At 48.1% G+C, this 22,443-nt stretch overlaps 2 protein-coding genes across 3 annotated transcripts in view; one reads left to right on the top strand and one right to left on the bottom strand.

Annotated features, from left to right (window-relative positions):
• trappc12 (trafficking protein particle complex subunit 12) overlaps positions 1–7,309 on the bottom strand; it is a 15,458-nt gene extending 8,149 nt beyond the window's left edge. For both annotated transcript variants that reach the window (XM_047016966.1, XM_047016967.1), the window contains exons 1-3: positions 7,244–7,309; positions 5,444–6,841; positions 5,044–5,160 (exon numbers count right to left, since the gene is read on the bottom strand). In XM_047016966.1, coding sequence (XP_046872922.1) covers positions 5,044–5,160; positions 5,444–6,820 — 1,494 coding nt within the window. In that variant the 5' untranslated portion in view covers positions 6,821–6,841; positions 7,244–7,309. The remainder of the gene's footprint in view (positions 1–5,043; positions 5,161–5,443; positions 6,842–7,243) is intronic.
• A 114-nt stretch (positions 7,310–7,423) lies between these two features.
• The window catches only part of eipr1 (EARP complex and GARP complex interacting protein 1), a 32,505-nt gene continuing 17,485 nt past the window's right edge, over positions 7,424–22,443 (top strand). The window contains exons 1-5 of the mRNA XM_047017112.1: positions 7,424–7,628; positions 7,836–7,919; positions 10,904–11,036; positions 12,257–12,413; positions 15,859–15,958. Of these exons, the coding sequence (XP_046873068.1) occupies positions 7,587–7,628; positions 7,836–7,919; positions 10,904–11,036; positions 12,257–12,413; positions 15,859–15,958 (516 nt within the window). The 5' untranslated portion in view covers positions 7,424–7,586. The remainder of the gene's footprint in view (positions 7,629–7,835; positions 7,920–10,903; positions 11,037–12,256; positions 12,414–15,858; positions 15,959–22,443) is intronic.

Genomic DNA, 22,443 nt, shown 5'->3' with positions numbered 1-22,443 from the left:
TCGTCAGAAGTCTAGGGACCTCCTACTGCACTGCTCCACCTTAGCAAGGCTGCAGGCACATGAAAAGGGGCTTTGTCGTTTTGTCTCCGTGTCGTTTCCGGGGAAGCACATCCAAGGCGATCGAGTCCCCCCCGGATCCTCGCGCGAGGCCACAGAGAAAGGCTGTACAACAAAAAAGCGAGCGCTTCCGATATGGCATCCGTTTCCCGCGGACCTCGTGCGTCGCCGTCCACGGCTTTACCTGGGTGCGAGTCATTTCAACATCGGGAGGGAAGACAACACAGGGGGAATATGAGATGATGAATTATTTAGCGCTGCAATAAGGAGTAATCAGACCCTCCCTGCTCCTGTGGGTGATTGACTGACTGTGGGGGGTACATTCATAAGGGTGTCGTCTGCTCTTCCTTGCCCACCGCACGCACGCACACACGCACACACACGCACACACACACACACACACACACACACACACACACACACACACACACACACACACACACACACACAGTCCATCTCTCACCCATTCACGAGCACTCTATTACAGCCAGCAGGTGAGGGTCATGGCCAAACGTTAGGATGTTTGGGGCGGGGTGGGTGGTGGGGGGGGCACTAGACGCTGCATGAGAAAACAGCATTGACCAGCCGCAGCTCCATGGCGACAGGAGACTCCGCCCTCTCCGAGCCCTCTTCCGCAGGATCCAGAGCAGCGTTGTCGATGCGCCGCATCAGCGTACACTTACGGCTACACACGAGCACACAGGAAAGTTCGTTTCTCCAATTCCACTGGTCTCTGGGTTTTAAAGGGGTGATGGCTCCTAATTGCATTGAAGATGCCAAGAAGCGGCTCTCTTCCTTTGGTGTGTTCAGGAACTCCACCCCTCCACCCCCATACACACACACACACACACACACACACCTCACCATTAGGCTTAAATGCTAGCCTCTGCCTGTTGTAGCTGATGTAGCCTTGCTATTTCTAGGTTCTACGACTGTGGGTGTCCGCTGGGCCGTTTGCCCCCGAAGACAAAATACCTGTTCTTATGTACCAACGTCATTTGGCACAGCAGGGAATCGATCCGGCAACCTTCTGATTACTAGCCCGACTCCCTCACCGCTCAGCCATCTGACTCCCTTCAGATCTCCTTTGTGTGACATCAGTGAGCTTTGGACCCAGCCATACATTCACGCAGCTTCTCCATCCCATCCTTACGGGTTATAGAGACTAACAACGGCCGACAACGCGCCAGCATACACAAGTGATAAGTCGCTGCAGATTTATCTCTAGCCTCGGAAATGCAACTGTGGACCATGAGGAAGCGGGCCTTTCCATCGGCCTCCAGCAGCATTACAACAACTACTGCTCTTCAAAAGATGATAGAGAGCTGCAGCTAAACCCAAATTCGGCTGGGCATGACCTCCATGTATGTTGCTTCCCTTATGGCAGAGAGCTGACGCTGCATATTAGGTCCTTGAGTGTGTGTGTGTGTGTGTGTGGTGTAGCCTAATAGGTAAGGGTAATGACATTTAAGCGCACCTGCAGCTATAACGTTGATAGCTCCTGTCGTGATTACTACAGGGGAAATGGAAAGGGGGTGGATGGAGGTGGTTGGCGGACACACTGAAAGTCTGACCGAGTCAAGGTGGGTGGAAGGTGAAGGCGATGAGTTGATGATTACACACGCACACACACACACACACACACACAAACACAGCTATAGTGTTGGGATACGTGTTGAGGCAGACAGGACATATGGCTGAGGCCCAGGCAGACCTGGCCCCAAGCCCAGACACTGACCCACTGAGGGAGGAGAGGGAGGAGGTCACCAGCCTCAAAGGAGGGATGGAGGGAGACAGAGGTGGCTAATCAGAGTGACAGATGAGTTCGGCCCTGGGCCCCCTGGGGCGAGCGAGAGAGAGAGAGAGAGAGAGAGAGAGAGAGAGAGAGAGAGAGAGAGAGAGAGAGAGAGAGAGAGAGAGAGAGAGAGAGAGAGAGAGAGAGAATGCTCCCAGACCATCTCATGGAGAGATGGGGAGGCAGGTCATTGGTTAAAGAGAGAGAGCATAAGGAGGGGGAGTGGGGGGAAGGGTGTGGGGACAAATAGAGAACGATAAGGCTGTGGTCAGAGACAGAGAGCTCAGCAGGACCATCGCAGACCTCTTATCGACCCCTGCCATTGGACAGACTAGAATGGGACACGACCAAAAGTTCAAAAAACAAGCCTTGCATAAAGTACCAGTTCACCACAGCCAGCTATACAGTCTCAGTCCACCCCTCAGATGAAATGCCTACTTTGCAAAAATAACTATAATCATTAAGGCCACTTGGAATCTAGTCACTGAACACAGTCACCTTGGAATTGTCATTCGATATTTTTGTTATTGTCAACATTAGGACAAAGGTTGTGATTAGGAAGTAAGAGGACAGAAAACAGCCCCCATTTTCAAAACCCTCCTCTTCTCTTAGGGACCCGTTTCCACGTATTCATCCCTCACTTGCACATTCCTTCACTTGCCTCTTTCCCTCGCTCGTCCTTCTCTTCCCTCCTTGTCTCTGTTCTGTCTCCTCTCTGCCTCGCTCTCTGAGGCAGCACTCGAGTGTGTGTGTGTGTGTGTGTGTGTGTGCACGCACAAGAGGAGTGTGGTGGCAGGGGGACAGTCATACTCTGGCACTGCGGCATTACTCACTGTCAGATCTCTGCAGCGCTTAGGGTCAGGGCCAACACGCACACGCACACACACAAGCATTACACAATGATAGGGTCCCAATCTATGCCCAACATGGCAGCAAGACAGATGGAATTGCAAATGCATAGGGACCACCCCGATGGCGACACGTCCACCCACACACATGCTGGGGAAGGACGGACACCCAGTCAGGTAAAGCTCGTCACGGATACGGCCGCGCCCCCATTAGGGTTTCGTTTCTCAGCTCTGAGATTCTGGTTTTCCCAGTCCGCTCCTGGCCATCTCTCTCCTGGCCCCGTCTCTCTCTCTCTCCTGACTCCGTATCTCTCTCTCCTGACCCCGTATCTCTCTCCTGGCCCGTCTCTCTCTCCTGGCCCGTCTCTCTCTCCTGGCCCGTCTCTCTCTCCTGGCTCGTCTCTCTCTCCTGGCCCCGTCTCTCTCTCCTGGCCCCGTCTCTCTCTCTCTCCTGGCCCCGTCTCTCTCTCTCTCTCTCCTGGCCCCGTCTCTCTCTCTCTCTCTCCTGGCCCCGTCTCTCTCTCCTGGCCCCGTCTCTCTCTCCTGGCCCCGTCTCTCTCTCTCCTGACCCCATCTCTCTCTCTCCTGGCCCCGTCTCTCTCTCCTGGCACCGTCTCTCTCTCCTGGCCCTGTCTCTCTCTCCTGACCCCGTCTCTCTCTCCTGGCCCCGTCTCTCTCTCTCCTGGCCCCCTCTCTCTCTCTCCTGGCCCCGTCTCTCTCTCTCTCCTGGCCCCGTATCTCTCTCCTGGCCCCGTATCTCTCTCCTGGCCCCGTCTCTCTCTCTCCTGGCCCCGTCTCTCTCTCTCTCCTGGCCCCGTCTCTCTCTCCTGGCCCCGTCTCTCTCTCCTGGCCCCGTCTCTCTCTCCTGGCCCCGTCTCTCTCTCCTGGCTCCCTGCACCACCTGCGTGTCGCTCCCAATAACCCAGCTGTTGTGTGTGGGTTAATAACCTTCCCTTTTACATGTCTGCTCCCTGTGTCTGTCTTTTTTGGTTTCTTGTCATGTGCATTGGAGTACCCCTGCTTGTTCCCAGTTTTTTTTGTGGCAGATTTAAAGCACATTTACATATTGATCCTGCCTGTTAGTCTCTCCTTGTGTTTGGGTCCTCCTCCTGCCCTCCCACCTGACACAGCTAATTAGCTATATCAGGTCAGTTTTATGGTATCGCTAGTACTCCATGCAAGAATAACACACACAAGATATAGGACTGACTGGCGTGGACACATGCACACTTTTCTAACAGTCATGCTGGCAAACCAATAAAGTGTTCCAATGCACAGCAATCAATTATATTGATTCATAGTGACTCAGTCACAGACTCATTCAGTTTCTGACTCGGTCACTATGGAGCTGGAAGTCTGACATACAGACACACACACACACTTAAGAGCCAGGTGGCATTCTCAGCATTAGGCCAAATCGTCTATGCAGTCCCAGTGAGTGTGTATATGTATAGGCCATAGTGCAGTCCACTACTAAGTATGTGTGAGAGAGAGAGAAGGCTTAAGTAGACAGTGTGTGAGGAGTCCAACAGGCCTTGAAATATGCACACAGCTCCCATACACAGCAGGAAAGAAATACTCCCACCCCACCCCTCCTCTTCCTCCTGTTGTTAGTCACCTCCAGCCGCTCCACCTTATACAACTACAACACTTTCAATACACAAGGCCACGGGCAGGGGGATAGAGAAGACCAGAACAATGCTTTTACAGAAGCAGTGTTTGCTTTAGGACTTTTTTCAGCAGTGGGGCAAGTCTGTCCGAACAACACGAAAAGAAGTTCACTATATTTCGGATTAATGAAAGGTTAATGTAATAGTCTACTGTTTAATAGCTAATGTAATATTGCACATATTCTCGTCCTATTTCCCCTAAAGCAATGAGGTTAGGCTACTTAAAGAGACCTTCCACTCATAAAGTATGTTCTAAATGGCATAAATGCAGCCAATTAATAACTGACGTAACAACTTATTATAAAGGGTCAGTAGCCTAGCCTATCGATTAAGGTAGCCACTCTAAAGCACGTGTACACTGTCTGTTTAATTACGATTTTGACATATAGGCTAAGCATTCTCTAGCAAATAATAACAATGAACCCACTATGAATTACATTATCTTAATGCAGTGTAACTACTTCAGCATAATAATGCACCTAAAATACAAAACGTGAGCAAGGGCGTTCAGCAATCGCTATTGAGCTAGCGGGCCGCCACGCCAAAATCAACATAGAGGGAACACTGAGAAGGATGGAGGAGATTTATAAAGAATGCCAACTAGGAGGAAACTGAAGAGATGGAACATCATAAAAGAGACACACACACACACACAGAGAGGGATGAGACTCACGATGAGCTGCTTGAGGCCCAGGAAGGATGGTTCCACGGCGTTGGAGGTGAGAACTTGTCTCTTCAAGGCTGCCTGGTCGCCCAAAAGACGCACCATAAGGTCCTTCACTGCATCACCCTGCAGCACACACACAATGAAACACTCGGGTCAGGCTGTGTTAGGGTCGAGGTCAGCTGTACTGGTTACACTGTACACTGGTGACTGCTGTACTAACATTTTCTAGAAACCGCACAAGGTAGACTTAGCCACAGTATAGTCTACTGATGTTAGATTCATGAGGAAATGAGTGAGGAAAATCAAAAACGACAATACCTTTAACATTAGATTCGACGTGAAATAATAACGTCAATCATCAATAATGGACATGGAATGACGTGCTCATGTAGCCTATAATCCTGACCTGCAGGTTGTCAAACTTGAGCCCTGGCATGGTGAGTCGGTCTCTCTCCACGTACACTGGATTGTACTGCTGGGTAGCCACCAAGATCAACACCTTCCTGGTGTCCTCTGATGGCAGCCAGGCATCATGCCTCTTATCCACCTCGCTCAGGTTCAACGCTGAGGCAAACGGGTCATCGCATTCAGGGAACACGGCCTGGAGCAGGGCAAAGGGCTGAGGGGCCGGGGCCAGGGCGGGAGCGGGGACCGCTGGTTGGTTCGGAGACGAAGCCGGGGCCGCTGAGATTGGAGGCTGCTGGGGGTGTGCCGGGACGGGCGCCGCGGCGAAGTAGGAGCCGGGGGTGGGAGTGTCCAACTCCGGGGGTCCCGGGGTGGAGATGGAGGAGCTGGTGGAGGAGAGTTGGTGTTCCAGGGGAGGCGTCGCCCCCACGTGGGCCGAGGCGGGAGCCTCCGCGTTGGGGTTGGTGACGGAGACGAAGGAGGAGGAGGTGGTGAAGGAGTCGAAGAAGTCCGTGGCTGGGTTGACCTGGCAGTTCTCGGAGAAGAACTTGCTGAGGCTGGGGCTGGGCTGGCAGACGAGCGGAGGGAGCTTGCTGGGGGTCTCTGGCTCGACGGCTACCCCACTGGAGAGACTGAAACTGGGGGATTTGATGAGCGTGGGCTGGAAGCCGTCCGGCACCAGGGCTTTCGGTTTGGACTCCTGGCTGAAGATGGTGCACACCGGCACGGCTTCTTCTTCGGTCACGGTGGCCACTTTGGTGGCCTCGGTAGCGGGTTCTGTGGACTTTGGGCTGCCTGAAATAGGTGTCTCATTTGGTGTCACAGGAGAAATGGAGACTATAATCTGCTCCATCGTGTTTGCCTCCACTTCCACGCTCTCGTGTCTTTCCCCAGTAACAGGACAGTTCTTATTCACCTCCTCGGCTTCAAGTTGGACCGCAGTGGTATCCTGTCCAATCGCCACCTCCTTATTCCCCTCCTTTCTGTCCTCTCCTACCTCCCCTCCCTCCTTACGTACTCCTCCGTCCTCTTCTCCTTTTTCCTCAAAATGATCCAGGAGGGTGTCTATGGGCGGGACCATATCGTCTTCTTCACTGTTGTTAGGCGAGTCCGAAATCATGACACTCTCCATCATCTGGTCATTGAGCTTGTCCAGGGGACTGTCCGATGGTGTGCCGTCATCTAGCGGGGTCACAAAAGAGTCTCCCCCCAGATCGATGCTTTCCTCCTGGAAGAGGATTTCATCGGAGGAGGCTGGGGGCTTGGCCACGGTGGTTCCTTCTAAAAGCGAAAGGGCATCGCTGGTGGTCTCCCCCTCAACTACAGCAGTGATGTCCAGGGTGACTGGCCTTTGGACAGGGGCTTCACTGCTATCCATGTTCGTGCGCCTCGAGAACGACTGGGGAAAGCAATATCAAATGAATTAACTTTCCAATTACACGTATTCTGTATCCTGATTAAGAAATAATTAAAGTAACTGGCCAAACACTTTACATTAGTCCGTACAACATATTTTATGTTGTTGGTTATAATATGGTACTACCAGTAGTCTCTGGCTAGCTACTGTCCTGTGGCACTACTAGTCGCTGTAACCTACAGTACTGATACCTTCGCAAACTATAGCTAGCTTAGTTTGATTAGCTCGCTGCAAAACCAACTCAAGATAACTGCTTAAAAAACTCTGAATATTTACCAATAAAAACACGTGCAGGACAGATTATCATTAACACTCACACTACAGATACATTTTCGAACGTTACGTTAAACACTTTCATCATGTTCGGCGTGATGTTTATGTTACCTTTGCTTAATCGTTTGACAACTGGGTCGGCAAAGCGCCTGCGTAAATCTTCCAGGAAGTGAAATCTACGACGTACAAGAAGGGACAAAGCTCATTCGCTGATACCAGCACAGTATTCTTCAAAATGTTACGCCTTTTCTACCGTAAAAATCTCGGTTGTAACGATAACGTTACGGACTTTGTGTACGCTGTGGGAGTACCGATTGCAGAACAAGGCTTACAACAACAGTCAGCTGTGTGATGGAGAAATAGTAGGCAACTCTTGTTGCGCCTCCAATGTAATATTTTTGTTTCATACTTTTTTTACCATTGTGCGTACGTTCTTTATTAGACGTGGTGGGACATGGAGGACGACGCACCTGTCATTTATGGCCTCGAATTTCAGGTACATTACCCCATGAACGTCATCACTGTAGCATTTGATTATCCAGCACTAGCAAATCTAACTTACTAGCAACCGTTCATGCTTGCTAGCTGATAAAATTGATACTTGAAAGAACGGTGAAACCTGCTTGTGACAGTAGATAGTCCGTGTTTTTCTATTTTTCTGTGGCTCACTTGACATGTCATCTAGTATTGATTTGTTTCGCAGGCTCGTGTACTCACTGCACAGACCGCAGAAACGGATGCCATCCGCTTCCTTGTCGGCACACAGTCCCTGAAGTTTGACAATCAGGTAAATTCAATTGCCTCTTCTCAGCCATGGGCGCTTCATGCCAAGGAATTCATTACCTGTTGTGGTTTAGGATTAAATTGTAGCCTATTGGTATTGACTGTATTTTGAAATGTGTTTGATGATAGATACAAATGAATGCAGGAATGCTCATCGGCTACTGTAGTGTAGATAGGAAGAGGGGGATGCTTAAATGTAGGTAGGCGATAGCCAATAACCAATTTGTGTCTCCATCCATCATCACACAAACGTGAAAATACAGTAGAACAGTCTAGGCCTAATCGACAGTATAAATGTCAACAACAACTTTAGATTTTGTACAACAATAACCATGGCAACTGATGAAGAAAGAGTTTTGTTCGCCTCTACATTAACGGAGTGACCAAGTTTAGTTGAGTTACGGATTTTCAAGTATTATTAATCGCAGATTGGTAGAGAAAACCAGACCTGACAATAAATTGCTACACAACGCCAGGCTTAAGTCTTAATCATGTCTCTCTTGGCTCTAAATCCTGAAGACCATCTTTTATAGGGCACAAGAATGTAAACATAGATAGTGATGGCAGGCAGTAATGGTGTTACTACAGTCACAGAGAAAGATTCACAGCTCCCTGTGCATGACCACTCTCTGGGCAGAGAGAGATCATAGGTGGAGCTCTCCCCATTCTCATCACAAGAGACGTTTACACAGTACTTTCTCCTGACCCCGAACATCTATTCAATTTGACATTTAGACACAATCTACTCTTCAATATCAATAGCAAACTCACATGAGAACATACTAACTAGTATCCAATGACTAATGGATCCAATGACTACACTAAAGACACATTTTGTTGGTATTTTACATCACGTATGCATACTCAAGGGTTAAGAAGACGTGCACAAACTACGCTCCAAACGAACGGTGGATACGTGCGGCAGCCCTTCAGCTTAGGCGTACATGTAGCCTACTTAGCGCAAAGTATATTTCGGCCTTCAGTGACCATGTTCAGTGGACAGACCACTGAAAAGAACCACCACTCCCTGTTGGTGTTTTGTGTGTTTGCGTGTGTGTGTTTATTTGCTGTGAGGCTGCTGCACCTCCAGGTGTAGCACTGTGGGGACAAGCTGGTAGGTCCATACAAACAAAAGGTTCATTGTGTTTGTGTGCACGTACAGTAGGTCTCACCCTGTATGTGGGTGAGAAAAACCTGCATAATTTCCTCTTATCCACAAGCATACAGAAGGGATGCTCAAGGCAAGCAAGGGCTGATTTCCTGTCATTGTTAGTCCAATTAGGATTCTATTGGTCATAGGACTAGGCCTTTCTAATTGGCTCTATAGCTGTCAGTGTTTTCCCTAAGCTCCCTGGCCTCTTCCTCCTCCATTAACCATAATGCACTCGCGTTCAGATTTCTCCCTTTCCTCTGCGACTACACTGAGTGGCACTCCAGTCCTCGAGAGACCAATCCACATGGCGGATCAGTGGGCACGGCGTTGTGGCATTAAAAAGGGCGCTAACGAGATGAAGCGCCACTCTCTGGCACCTGGCGCCTGCCGCTTACTCCTCTGGCCCGCTTAGTGTCATCTGCTGGCTAAAGAGCTTTACCAAGAGGCCTGGGAGTGGAGACCATGAGCCAGATCATTTCGATATTTTCATCCTTTCCCCTCTCTCTCTCTCTCTCTCTCTCTCTCTCTCTCTCTCTCTCTCTCTCTCTCTCTCTCTCTCTCTCTCTCTCTCTCTCTCTCTCTCTCTCTCTCTCTCTCTGTCAGACAGTCTCTCTCTGTCTCTCTTCCCTCTACTGAACCTAATTAAAAGGGCTGGGAAGGAAGCCCAAGTTGCATAGAGAGAGAGAGATGAGTCATCCTCTCTAGTCCCAGAATAACGGGGGATAAATCACCTGAGGGAGAGAGGGGTGGAACTACTCTCTTCAGACCTCGGTCCATTCAAGGCCCTATTACCGGCACCCCCTTTTCCCTCCCACTGCCCAATCCCCCCCCCCCCCCCCCCCCGCCTTCCTCTAATTACCCAATCCCCCCCCAACATAAAATTAGAACTTTGCGTAATAATTTTTGCTCATAGCTGTCCAAGCCAAGGTTAATGTTGGCCCTGTCTGACTTTGAGGCGCCTGAAAAATGCGCGGGCTACCACTCAACGCTTTCATCCTCCCTGTGCCTGTAAAAGGAGTTGAGGGGCGAGCTAGTGTACCGAGTTATTGTCCTGTGCAACCCTATTATAAGCCCCCCCGGGGACAGTGACTGTCTGTCTTGTTGGATACATGGTAAACAATGATATGTAGATGTTGTGAAAAAGTATATCTCTGCTTGCTTGTTGTGCAAACTTGTCAGTGTGACTATGCTAGCCAGCTAAGCGAAATCCTTGGTATTACTTGGTTGCTAGAATAATCACATCGACTTCTCCAGCATTATAAGTTGGACTGCATGCAGAAAATAAGATTTGTCTAAAAGACTATTGATTGTGAAAAGGCTATCGACCCTTTTCGCTATTGTGGAAAGGAGGGGCCAGATGTTTACATGTTTATAGCTCTTTTTCAATTGAAATTTGAATCAATATTGGCAATCATTATCCCTATTTTGTATAGACAGACATTCATTACATGGGAGATATGTGTTTTCTGTACCTCCTCCCTCCGGGAGTTTTTCCACAGGTAGGCTAGACATTCATTGACATACCTTGGCCTACAGTACAACCAAACGTGCTTCCAGATTTGGCAGTTACTTTTTAAAACTTTCACAGTTGTGTGAAGAACAGGAAGTACCCTCTTGACTATATTTGATTCCAGTCTCCTCAGTCACGTTCTCTCTCTCTCTCTCTCCCTCCTTCTGTTCCCCTCCTCCCATTCTCTGGCTCACTCCCTTTGTACCTTTCTTCTCTCCTTCTACCCCCTCCCTGACTACATCCTGCTTCCTTCTTCTTAATATGCCCACTTTCTCCCCACTCCCCCTCATCCTGCTTCTCCTCCTCCCCCTCCTCCTTTCCCTAGATCCACATCATTGACTTTGATGATGAGAATAACATCATTAATAAGAACGTCCTGCTGCATCAGGCTGGGGAGATATGGCACATCAGCGCCAGTCCAGCTGATAAAGGCGTCCTTACCACCTGCTACAACAAAAGTGAGTCCCCTCTCTGTCTCTCTCTCTCTCTCTCTCTCTCTCTCTCTCTCTCTCTCTTTCTCTCTCCCTCTCTGTCACTCATCTCTTTCCAACTTCCGAAATCATTTGGACGCGCGCGTGGCCTTGCTCCTAATGCGGTCGTGCATATGGCGATCGGTGGCGACCCGAATCGGCAGTGCTGTTTGGGAAGGGAGCCGTAGCACTGCGGAAAGAGGGCGCTTGCATTAGCATGAGCTGTCATGCTGTCAGGTAGTACAAGAAAATCCCTATTGTGCCCAGGCAGATATGTGATGTGTCAAAGGGCACGATCAAAGAGAAATGTAATTAGACTTCCGATCTAGCAGGGGAAAGCAGTTCCCGCTCACACCGCCTAGTACCAAGTCCTCCTGTGGCTAGAGTGGAGCCCTGTTGGCTAGAACATCAGAGGAGATAGTTTGTGTGTGTGTGTGTGTGTGTGTGTGTGTGTGTGTGTGTGTGTGTGTGTGTGTGTGTGTGTGTGTGTGTGTGTGTGTGTGGGTGGGTGGCAGTAGATAGCCTGTACTGAGTGGGAGACTAGGGTGGAACCGGGTTGCATGGGTAGGCGTAAAGGCTGATGTAGACCTCTTGGGGCAGCGGAGGACCATAGGGTTGTACACACAGTCACATGCAGAGGAACACAAAGACGCTATCTCTCTCTCTTTCCTGCTCTCTCTGTTCTTCTCTCTCGCTCTCTCATGCCGGTTGAACTCCGCCTCACAAACCTCAGGTAACAGGATGACAGATATTTTGGACTGGGTAACATCTCCAAAACTGGCCACACTTGCACACGAGGGAAAAATGTGCAGACCCTTGCATACTCCTGCACGAAGAACACACACACAGGGAAACACACACACACACACACACACACACACACACAGAGAAACATGAGTACACACACACAGTGAAACACGAGTACTCACACACAGTTAACCAGGATATAATGCTTTACTTCAGGGCCTGTCATTGTTTACCCTCCCACTCCTCTGAGACTGGAATTGTAATTTAATTTGGATGAAGAACCCATCTGGACGAATAGCCAGAACACACACAATATAAAGGCTGATTTTGAGCGAAAATGTTCATTTCTACTGGCCCCTCCATAATTGACAGACTCACTCACTCTCCATTTCACTCTGCATGTTTCACTCATTAATTCATTCCCTGCTGTAACCCCTGGTTGGTTCCCTTGCCTCCTCCAGCCAGTGACAGTCGCGTGGTGACGTGCGGCGCGGTGTGGCGGATGCCACCTGAGTGGGAGTCAGGCAGCCACGAGTCCCCCGACGACTCCTCCCACAACCCCCAGACGCTGGAGCTCCTCTGTCACCTTGACAACAGCGCCCACGGCAACGCCGCCTGGTAGGTACCCACACGGTGCAGTCTGTTCGACATCCTCAAGTGTGGGGAATGTAAGTAGCTACTACTGTGTGAACCTATTCTGTCCTCTTATTTTTATATATATATATTTTTTCTTCTGTTTCTCCTCCTTTCTCCACCTTTTCATAAATTCTCCTGGTATTACACATCTTTTCATCTCTTTGTCTCTCAACCCCCCCCCCCCTCTCCTCTTTATCTCCTGCTGATACTGTCTCTTCCTTTCCGTCGCTCTCTCCCTCTATTCACGTATTTGTCTCTTTCTACCTCTCTCTCTCTCTCTCTCTCTCTCTCCCTATTTCTCTCCGTCCAGCCATCTCTCTCTCTACATAGGACTGAGCATGGAGTCTGGGGGCACATCTCGGTGTTTTATAAATAAGTGTCTACTGTCCCCCACACCTCAGTCAGTGCTGCCTCGTCCATGCTCAGCCAGGCTCTACTGTACAGTCCTGTACAGCCAGTCCCACTGTCAAACTGCACAGTTTGGTCCATGGAAATCCTGTCTGCTCCCCATTTTAGAGCTCTGTTCATCGGCTTCCTCATTTGTGCCGGATTTCATGTGTGTATGTGTTTACGTGTGCGGGATGTGTGTGTGTGTGTGTGCACTTGTGTGTGTGTGTGTGTTTATACCCGTGTGTGTGTGTACTTGTGTGTGTGCTTGTTTGTCATGGGGCTGGCACGGTTCCGAGGGCAGATCAGGTGGAGCCCTGGGGTGGAGATTGATGGTTGGGGTGTCTGCAGCCTCCCCATCCTGCCTCCGAGATCCAACCCACTCAAGGGCGTGTGTGTGTGTGTGCGTGCTATCTGTTTGTGATGTGAGGTTTGTAGCCTGTGCTTTGTAGTATTGGCTCTGTGAGATGGATGGCTCTGGTCTGGTGCCCACCTCATCCATCTTCTCCAGGTTCCAGCCCCCGCTCTCTCTGACAATACTGGCAGGGAGCACAGCACCAGCAGGTGTGTGTGTGTGTGTATATTAGACGTGTACATGTGTGTGAAAGATGACTTTGATCTTAGTATGAGAGTATGAATGAAAGTGAATAATGGCCTATATGGACCCTTTTGGAAAACTATGTATAAAAGAGACTACCGGTAATTGTGTGTGTGTGTACCAGCTGGATATTGCTTTTGTGTGTCTTTTGTTTGTTGTCACATGTTCAGTTGTGTGCAAAATCCCAATCCTTTTGTGCGCCCACTATAAAATTTTATTTTTTTTATGACCCCCCCCCCCCCCCCCCCCCCCAAAAAAAAAAAAAACGATTTTCTTCTGCTTCCAAACTCCCTTTGTGTTTGGAAGGGCCAGTATGTGAGACAGTGCCCTGTTAGGAGGTACCCTTCTCCTGGAACAGTACACACAACAGAAAGAGAATGCCTTGAAACAATTTTCACTCTGTGGCGCTTATGTTTTTTTTTTTTTCTCCACCTACTTTGGGGGTGGGGGGTGTAGAGAGGCGCCTTGTTTCGATTGGAAGCCGAGCGCATTGAGAGAATCGATTCCCATTGCGCGATTCGGGCCAATCAGGTCTCTGTGGAGCACCCAGGAGGGATTGTGTAGGCTCGACTGGCAACCGCTTCTAATGTCCACGGCAGGGTGTGACAGTGGCAGGTGGAAAGTGTGTGTTTTTTTGGTATACTTGTGTTTGTGCGTGTGTGTCTTTTGTGTGTTGGTGTCTTGGCGATCACAGGGTGTGTTTTGCAATGGGAGGGTGTGCGGGCTGGATCAGTGGAGCCCTATGGGAGCCCAGACTCAGTCAGATGTGGGTCAGTCAATAGCAACAGCAGCGTGAGGGGCTGGGGAGACCTGTCTTCAAACACCTCGAGAATTGGACACGTTAACTCTGCATGGGTGATTTGAACCTGCTCACACACATGCGCGCAAACACACACACACACACACAACGATAGCACGCTTATGCTTTCAAATTGTCTATTTTCATCTCTGTGTCCTTTTATTTTTAAGTATTAGTATTTTTACCTGCTCTTTTGTCTCGTTCACTATATATATATATATATATACTGTACAGTCATCCTTCTCCCTAAATCTCCAACCCATCTCTAAAAGTAAATAATTTGCCTCATAATCCACTACTGCACCCCCTCCAACCTTCTTCTTTTCCTTTATTCCCTAAAGCAGCTCAATCGAATATCAGGGTTTTTTTCTTTCTCCACAAATGCCGTTCAGAATGCTTTTCCAAGCCTTGGCTGTTCTTCTCTGATTCCAAGTGAATGTGAAGCCAAACACGGGGATAATCGATTGGACCACAGAAAATGGGAGGAGCTGTCGTGCTTCCCCAATGGGGGTGAAGATATATGGGCCTCTAAAACCCCCAGCGCTCCTTGGGTGTATTTGCATACAGGCCTCTAACCAGATGCAGCACAATAGCAAGTCCATTGGGTGGCTCAAGGTCAAAAGCGCATAAGTTATGGAGTTTAATGGCGTCATAACCCATGCATATTGGACGTCGCCGACTCTTTTCTCTCTCCCTCTCGCTCTCTCCATCCCTCCGTTACTCTCTCTCGCTCTCTCCCTCTCTCTTTGTTGCATGAATGAATTGAAAGTGTTGACAGGGGGATGTGAAAAAGTGAATATCGTTCAGTATGAACAGAGCCGTGTCTATGTGAAATAGGGAGAGAGAGAGACGCAGAGGGAAACAGGAGACTAGATAGATGGAGTAATAGACGGATGAAGAGAAAGGCAGAATTAGAGATGTGAGGATACTGAGGCATCTCCTCCCCCAGGATTGAAATGAGGTACAGTTTGTGTGTGTGTCACGCTGATGACTCCCTGCACCTTGAGAGTGCAGTAAAAACCGTCCCTCACCGACCACAGATTTACAACTCCTATAAACACTTCTCTCGTCATCCCTCCCTTCTTTCCCATTCCCTCCTCTCCCTTAAAAGTTTTGATGCATATTACAGACTTAGACTGAACGATATGACTTCAACTCTTCAATTGCAACTCCCTACATGAACACAATGGAATGGGTCACGGTGTGTGGCTGAATTGGCAAATTACATTTAGTCATTTAGCAGACGCTTTTATCCAGAGCGACTTACAGTAAGTACAGGGACATTCCCCCGAGGCAAGTAGGGTGAAGTGCCTTGCCCAAGGACACGTTTTTTGACACGGCCGGGATTTGAACCGGCAACCTTCCGATTAATAGCCCGTTTCCCTTACCGCTCAGCCATCTGACTCCCCACTGTAGTCATAGTTGTCTCATTGATCAAATTCCCCAGGCTAATGACATCACTTCCTTTACCAGCCAATTTCCACTGACAGGAATCCGAAATCTGGGTAGCTACATGACAATACTTGACAACATTGGGGTGTGTGTTTACGGGCACTGTGTGTGTGTGTGTGTGCAGGCGTTTGTGTGTGGCGTGTTGCTTTAGTAAGTAAAATTCACCACTGTCTTGTTTTCCTTTGCTGCAGTGTCATCTGGGAGCCGATGGGCGACGGCAAGCGTGTGATCTCCCTGGCAGATAACCACGCTCTGCTGTGGGACCTTCAGGAAAGTTCCACCCAGGCCACGGTAAGATGCTCTCACGCACACACACACACTGGTAGCCTGCAGTCAAGCCTTACATATGAGCTCAGACTTGGCGACATGTTCTCCAATTCTCTCCCACACACACACACACACTTACACACACAGACTGTATTGCGCTGTAGCCAAGTGTCATTATTTGATAACCACCCTATCTTCTGCTCTTATCGCACATGCACACCTTCCCTTACCGGCCTCGCCAAGATCAACCTTTACCATTCCCAAGACTTACGCGCAAACTCACACGCACATACTGTTATTGGCCAAGTTTCAACCAGCCAGCCGTTTTTGTCAATTCACCGGGTCACAGAGAGGGCCTCTGTTGCAGTGTTTTGAAAACGTTCACCAACTAACCGTTGTGTTCATGTTTATGTTTGAACATAGAGTTAGATGGGTTGTTTGGAAACGCAAGACTTCTTCTCGAGAAGAGAAGTCCTTTCCGTCTTCACTCTGTTCGTCTCTCCTGACCACTACAGTACTTCTGCATTTTCAATGCTCGTGGTTATAGAGAGGACATTTAGACTGCACGCGTGCATGTGTGTGGTCAGTTAATGTTCCATTAGCCGCTAGCTAACCGCAGTCATGAATAATGGGGACAGTGGTCATTAGTAATGAATGCTTTAGAAGGGGGCTTGGCACAGGGCAGCCAAGTCACAGTCCCTATAGGACATAACCCCAGACTTGACATTTGTGAGAGATATTGTGTGCGTGTGCGCGCGCGTACGTGTTTGCCCACTAAGGCAAACCTGTGTAAAATCACTACTGTCTCTGAGGTGTTATCGGGCACACACATATTTGCAAACATGGCTGTTACACGTACTTACTTGCCAATGCAAGTGTGTGCACTTGCGTGGGAGCGCTTAACAGTGCAGCCATGAATATGAATCTCTGTATCCATCTGATGTCTTTTGTGTGTATGTGCACGTCTTTGGCTTGCATTTGATTGAGTTCACAGCTAGGAATATTTGCAATCCGGGTGTCTGTCGAACATCTGTGTGCGTGTGACTGTCTGCGTGTGACTGTCTGCGTGTTTGCGTGTGTGTTTGGAGGTTTCCCCCAAGCGTATTGCTGCCCCCTTGCCCCTGTGCAGTGACACCAATGTCAGCCTGGTCTGAGGAGCTGGGAGCTATCGAGTGATGGAGTCTACCCTGGGCACAGCAGCCATTAAAAATGGAGTGAGAGCACAGGGGTGAAGGAAGGGGAAGGGGAGGGGGAGGGAGGCATGAACAGAAGGGGAAGGAGGGACTGAAGCGGGGGGAAGGAGGGACTGAAGCGGAGGGAAGGGCAGGGCAGGGAGAGGGGGCGGAGGGATAGTGGAAGGAGGAGAGATCCAGAGTGATTGGGCTTAGAGGAGGGAGAGATGAATGAGAGAGCGAGAGAAGGAGAGGAGGAGAGAGAGAGACAGCTGTGCGGTGCCTGGCAGCCAAGACGGATTCCTTCAGTGCTGATGAGAATGCTAATCCTCTTCTCTCGATCCCTCTCCACACCTCTCCCTCCCTCCTCCCTTCCTACATGTGCTCCCTCCATCCCAAGAGCTCGTGCTGATGTGTTCATCTCAGGCCTGTCCAGCTGCAGCATGGATTTGTCTGTCTCAGGGGTCTGGGGTGGATTAAGTGTGTGTGTGTTTGTGTGTGCGTGTGAGAGTGAGAAAGAGAGAGTGTGTGTGTGTGTGTATGCGGCTCATCAATTAGAAACGCTGCCGGATTTGAGTGAGAACATCTCCTCCGGCTCACAGCACACCCACACACTTCATCCTGTCTACACACACACACACACACACTCACTAACCAGTGGATCCGTTTATCTGTCAGGTGGAGTCTTAAAGGTCACATGACAAGGCCTCAGTGGTCCCCTTATACTGTATCTGAAGTCTCTTTCCCAAAATTCAGCCTTGGTGCATGATTACAGCCACTGCGAGCAGTCCCACAATTAGCTTTCCTTAAGTGCTGTTTCTGTGTCTGTAGCTTGAAATGCTAATGAGGCGGCACCATGCGCTAATGTTTACAGTGGATGTATCCCAATGGCTTGTAGCCCCGTTGCTGTAAGATGCCTCATATTTGCCTTTTCTCATCTGATCACCGTGGTTTTCAGAGGTGCACACTCATAGTGTCACCAGTGTGTCTTTAAACCAGCAGTATCACCAATGTACCTTTTTAAACCTGCAGTATTAAGGCCTCAATATGCTTCTCTGACTCAGTTTACGGATGGGCGGGTTTATGGATACGGACGGATAGCCTTTTTTTATGGTACTCCGTAGGCTGTGGGTGCTGAAAACAAGTCACCGCCAGAAAAGTAGGTGGTGCAACGTTTTTTTTGTCAAAAATGACCTTAGAGAAACCGTCTGTGTGGAAGTCGTCATCAAGTGTTTACTATATTTACCTAGCAAGTCGGAGCAAACTTTCAAATTATCCGTTTCAACAATAAGAAAATGCACATTTTCAGCAACTACACTGCCCATTTCTCGTCACATTTTAATTCAGATGCTGATTACGGATAACCCCTTGGCTGTACTGTAATGCACTGTTTAGCTGAAATATTAATCCAAAAAACTTACAGCAATGGCGGTCAAATGATTGTGTTTGTCCCGTTTATCACGGCAACCAGACAGTCAGAAAGTATTTGAAATCTAAAAATGTGCATACAGTAAAATATTGTAGTTCTGTTTTTGTATTGCTAAATACTGTAAAAAATGGGAAAAAGGACTTGACAACACCATTGATTTACATTTGTTCTACTGTGTACAAAATGGCAAAGATTCTGACACAAAAATATTTATTGCAGTCAGTTTTTCACATCACATGTATATACTGTAAGAAGTCAAAATGACAGGCTTCAATATACAGTAAAAAAGTCAAATCTGTGCCGCAGTGAACATACTACCCCTGCCACCAGTGTGGGCCAATGTGTTGATTCTGTAAAAATAGTGCAATATGCTGTAAATACTGTAAATATACAATAATCAGAATGCTACTGTATATTTAGTAAATTACTTTAGTGAAACGACAGTACTGCATTGTATTGTGGTAACACACTTTACAAAAGTATAGAAATGGTTGTTGTCAAGAGTGCAAATACAGTGAAACACAGTACAGTAAAAAAAATACAGTAGGCTACCTCTAATACGGCCTCTTCCTTGTCCTTGTCCAAGTCCTTGCTGAGGTTGTTGGTGGCAGCCTCATCGATCCATGCTTGGTATCAACTTCAATCTATTGACCTCTTTTATAGGTTGAGAACTACTTGATTAATTGTGCACAGAGTTCACACAATCCATCTGTTGTGTTCACATAGAGTTCACGGGTAATCTGGGACATTGGGTAATGTGGGACACCTAAACTCAAGAGTATTTTCTTCACTGCTATGACAGTGTCTAGTCTACAGAACTTTGACTCTAGGTTCAGGCAGGAGGACTCAGTAGTGTTGTTTACGTGATACTTTATTTCACAAGATACGATACATTATTGTAATATTTGATTTGGCATATAGTTGTGCTCGCTGCGGCTCCCTGCCGCACCCAACGGAGACACCGTCTCGACATCCGGGCACAGAGCAGCGAACACATTCCCCCTGAGAAAGAAGAAAAAAGAAGAACCAGACAAAGGGTGGATGCCGGGGAGGCGGAGGCCGCAGGACACCGAGAGCGTCAAGTCGCACTAGCAATGCTAGTGCAGGGATCCCTGCTATATACCCCCGCCCTATTAGGAAGGTGTGCCCTGACTCGTGATGACAAGATGCTAGCGACGCGCTAGGTCTCGCGTCCCCTGCTTAAACCAGCTCCGCTTGATTTTGCCTTGATGTTATGTGACTGAAATCACAAAATGTGATTGGTGTGTTGTCACAGAAAGGGTCTGGGCACTAGTTAATCAGGAAGAGCTGCTGAGAAAATGCATGCAAAAAAAATCCCAGATTACTCGAAATCATCATATCTCAACTAAGCACCTTAAGACTTATTATCACAATACTACCCACTTATTACCACAATACTACTCAAAGCTGCTCTATGAACATGTGGCTCTACTAAATGTACCTCTCATGGGCGGCGCTAGGGAGGGCCTAGGCCTGCTATAGCAGGTGCTTCAGCACTCTCAAGAAAGACCAAGCAGCCCGATAGCACCCCCAAATATATTGCTCATTTATTAATAGTATTCAGGCCCAGAGTGGCCATCGGGAGAAAAGGGGAGAATTCCCGGTGGGCCGCTCTGCCCGCTCATAAATTGGGCCAGCAGATCGCCTGCTTTCTCTTTGTTTTTTCACACACCGAATAAAACGATTTGTGTTAAGTTTGTTAAGTTACTGTGTGACTGATAAGTAAGCTAATAGGCTACACTAGATTATCAGACCGTGCATTAAAAGTGCAGGTTTCAGGTGTCGCACACGCTCTCTTTCTTATTGTTGTGGAGGGAGTTAGCAAGATTAAGCTGATGCAAAAATAATAAAATGGATGGGGAAAAGATGCCACGAGCAACATTAAAAGTCAGGTAAAAAATGTAAGATCTGTCACTTCATAAAACTATGTTCCTGCAAGTGTGGGGAAAATGTGTTCTCAAAAGTCCTGAATCTTTCAGGTAAAAATGTGGGTTGTAGTTTCCGAAAAATATAGCTCTAACAATATGAGTCCAAGGTAATGTTTATATTACATAAAACTCAAAAAACTATATTGCACTGAAATTAATGCAAATAAATCTCGATTAAGCGCGATGCACGCTTGCATTAATGTGAAGTTCCAATTTCACCTCACATCAAAACCTTGACTAGGTTCTAGGTTCGGGTTGAACCCCGAATGTTCAACATATGGCTCGGCCCCTGGTGGGGATGGGCTGGTTTTGACCATTACATTCCCGGGCTGAAAATGGGTCCCACTCCGGCCCTGATAGTATTTCTATATATATAATTGTGCAGCTCCCCCTGTCAATGATCTAGCACCCCCTCAGCACCTGCATTAGATTTCTCTCTTGCGCAGCCCCTTTTTACCACTCACCCCTTTATTAACTATTCTCTTTTTGATTGGTGGCAGGAGATTGGAGACTTGGATCTTGTGTTGATCGTTTTGATCATTGTAGCCCTGTTGATTGATCCATGTTTTAAGGGTGTTGTGTTCATCAGTTGTCATGACATTCTTGCCTTGAAGCAGGTCAAACCATTTCTTTACCATCTTTTCTGAATGTTGCTCGAAACTATTTTTAAAAATGTCAAGCCTGGTTTTATTTATTTGTACGTCCTTGAAGTCTTTGAAGTTCTTGGTAGTATATAACATGACTCTGGGCATTGCACCTTGGATGGTCAGTTTGAAGGTGCCAACAACATCATCATTGCTTATTGCACTAGCTACGCTATTCCTGAAGTTTTTTGATTTTGAACTAGGAAACTCACGATGTACTCCTGTAGGCACATAAACAGTAGGAAGATAAAGGCCATGAGATTTCCCCACATGAAAGATAAGATCGGGATTCAGAGGAGAGGAGTCTGTTGCCACTTCAAGCATGGCTTCAGCTAGTTTGCTGTTCTGGTTAGATTTTCTAGCTACCAATATACTATTCACTGGTGGCTGGTGATCTGCATTGATGAACTGTCCAAGACCAGAATCTTTTGAATATCCTTGCCAGTCTTTGTATAAACTGACTTTTCCAACTTCCCTCCTGAGCACCTCTTCGCTTTCTGTAGTTATTGCAGCTCCCTCTGCCATGTACCAGTCTCCTCCTCTGATTCCGTCTGTCCACTCTTTGCGCTTGATGAAAGGCTCCCATTGGTCTGAGTGTTTCATGAGGGTGTCGGCCTCCACGGATCGGAGGCGGTCTGCTTCCAAAGCAATCTCCTCGTCACCGGCTTCTGGTTTCTTGCCCCGGGCAAAAGCGTGAAACAGGCAGCTTTTGCCTTCGCTGGTTACCCTCACTGTCTGATTATTGATGCGCACATCGTAATGGCCGTCAGGGTACTGGTCACTCTTTGGTCTGTAGATCAGTGTCACAGTTTGACTAGCAGGTTTAGTGTCTGAGGTCAGCACCTGCATTTTGACAAGCTTGCCATGGCTGTCTGGTGTCAGGACAACAACCTTCGTACCAGTTGTTTCTGACAGGACTCTGATATCGAGAATGGTGCCTGCTGTTGTTGGGTTCCTGATCTTCTCAGCATGTGACTGTGTGTGTTTACCTGACTCTCCTGCACGTTCTTGTTTAGAATTCAGGTCTCCTGGCATGTATGCAATGTATCTGTTGTTTTGTCCGGCTTTGAGTTTTTCCTCTGTTCTGCCACTCTTTAACCCTGTTCTTACATAATGGCCAATGGTGTCATTTACTTTGCCTTGGACAAGAGATACAAGGTGACTGAAGAACTTCTGTTGGAACACTTCTACCAATGCATCGGCTAATGAAGCACTGATGGAGTCGGCTAAATCCTGCTGGAATTCATTCAGCATCTCTGTTTCTAAAGTAGACAGCTCATTTTCCCTCACTTTCTCTGACAAACCTTTTTGTGTT

The sequence above is a fragment of the Hypomesus transpacificus genome, chromosome 3, assembly GCF_021917145.1.
Source record: "Hypomesus transpacificus isolate Combined female chromosome 3, fHypTra1, whole genome shotgun sequence".
Classification (NCBI taxonomy): Eukaryota; Metazoa; Chordata; class Actinopteri; order Osmeriformes; family Osmeridae; genus Hypomesus; species Hypomesus transpacificus.
The sequence above is the reverse complement of the archived record's forward strand: the minus strand, read 5'-3'. Positions and strand labels throughout refer to the sequence as shown.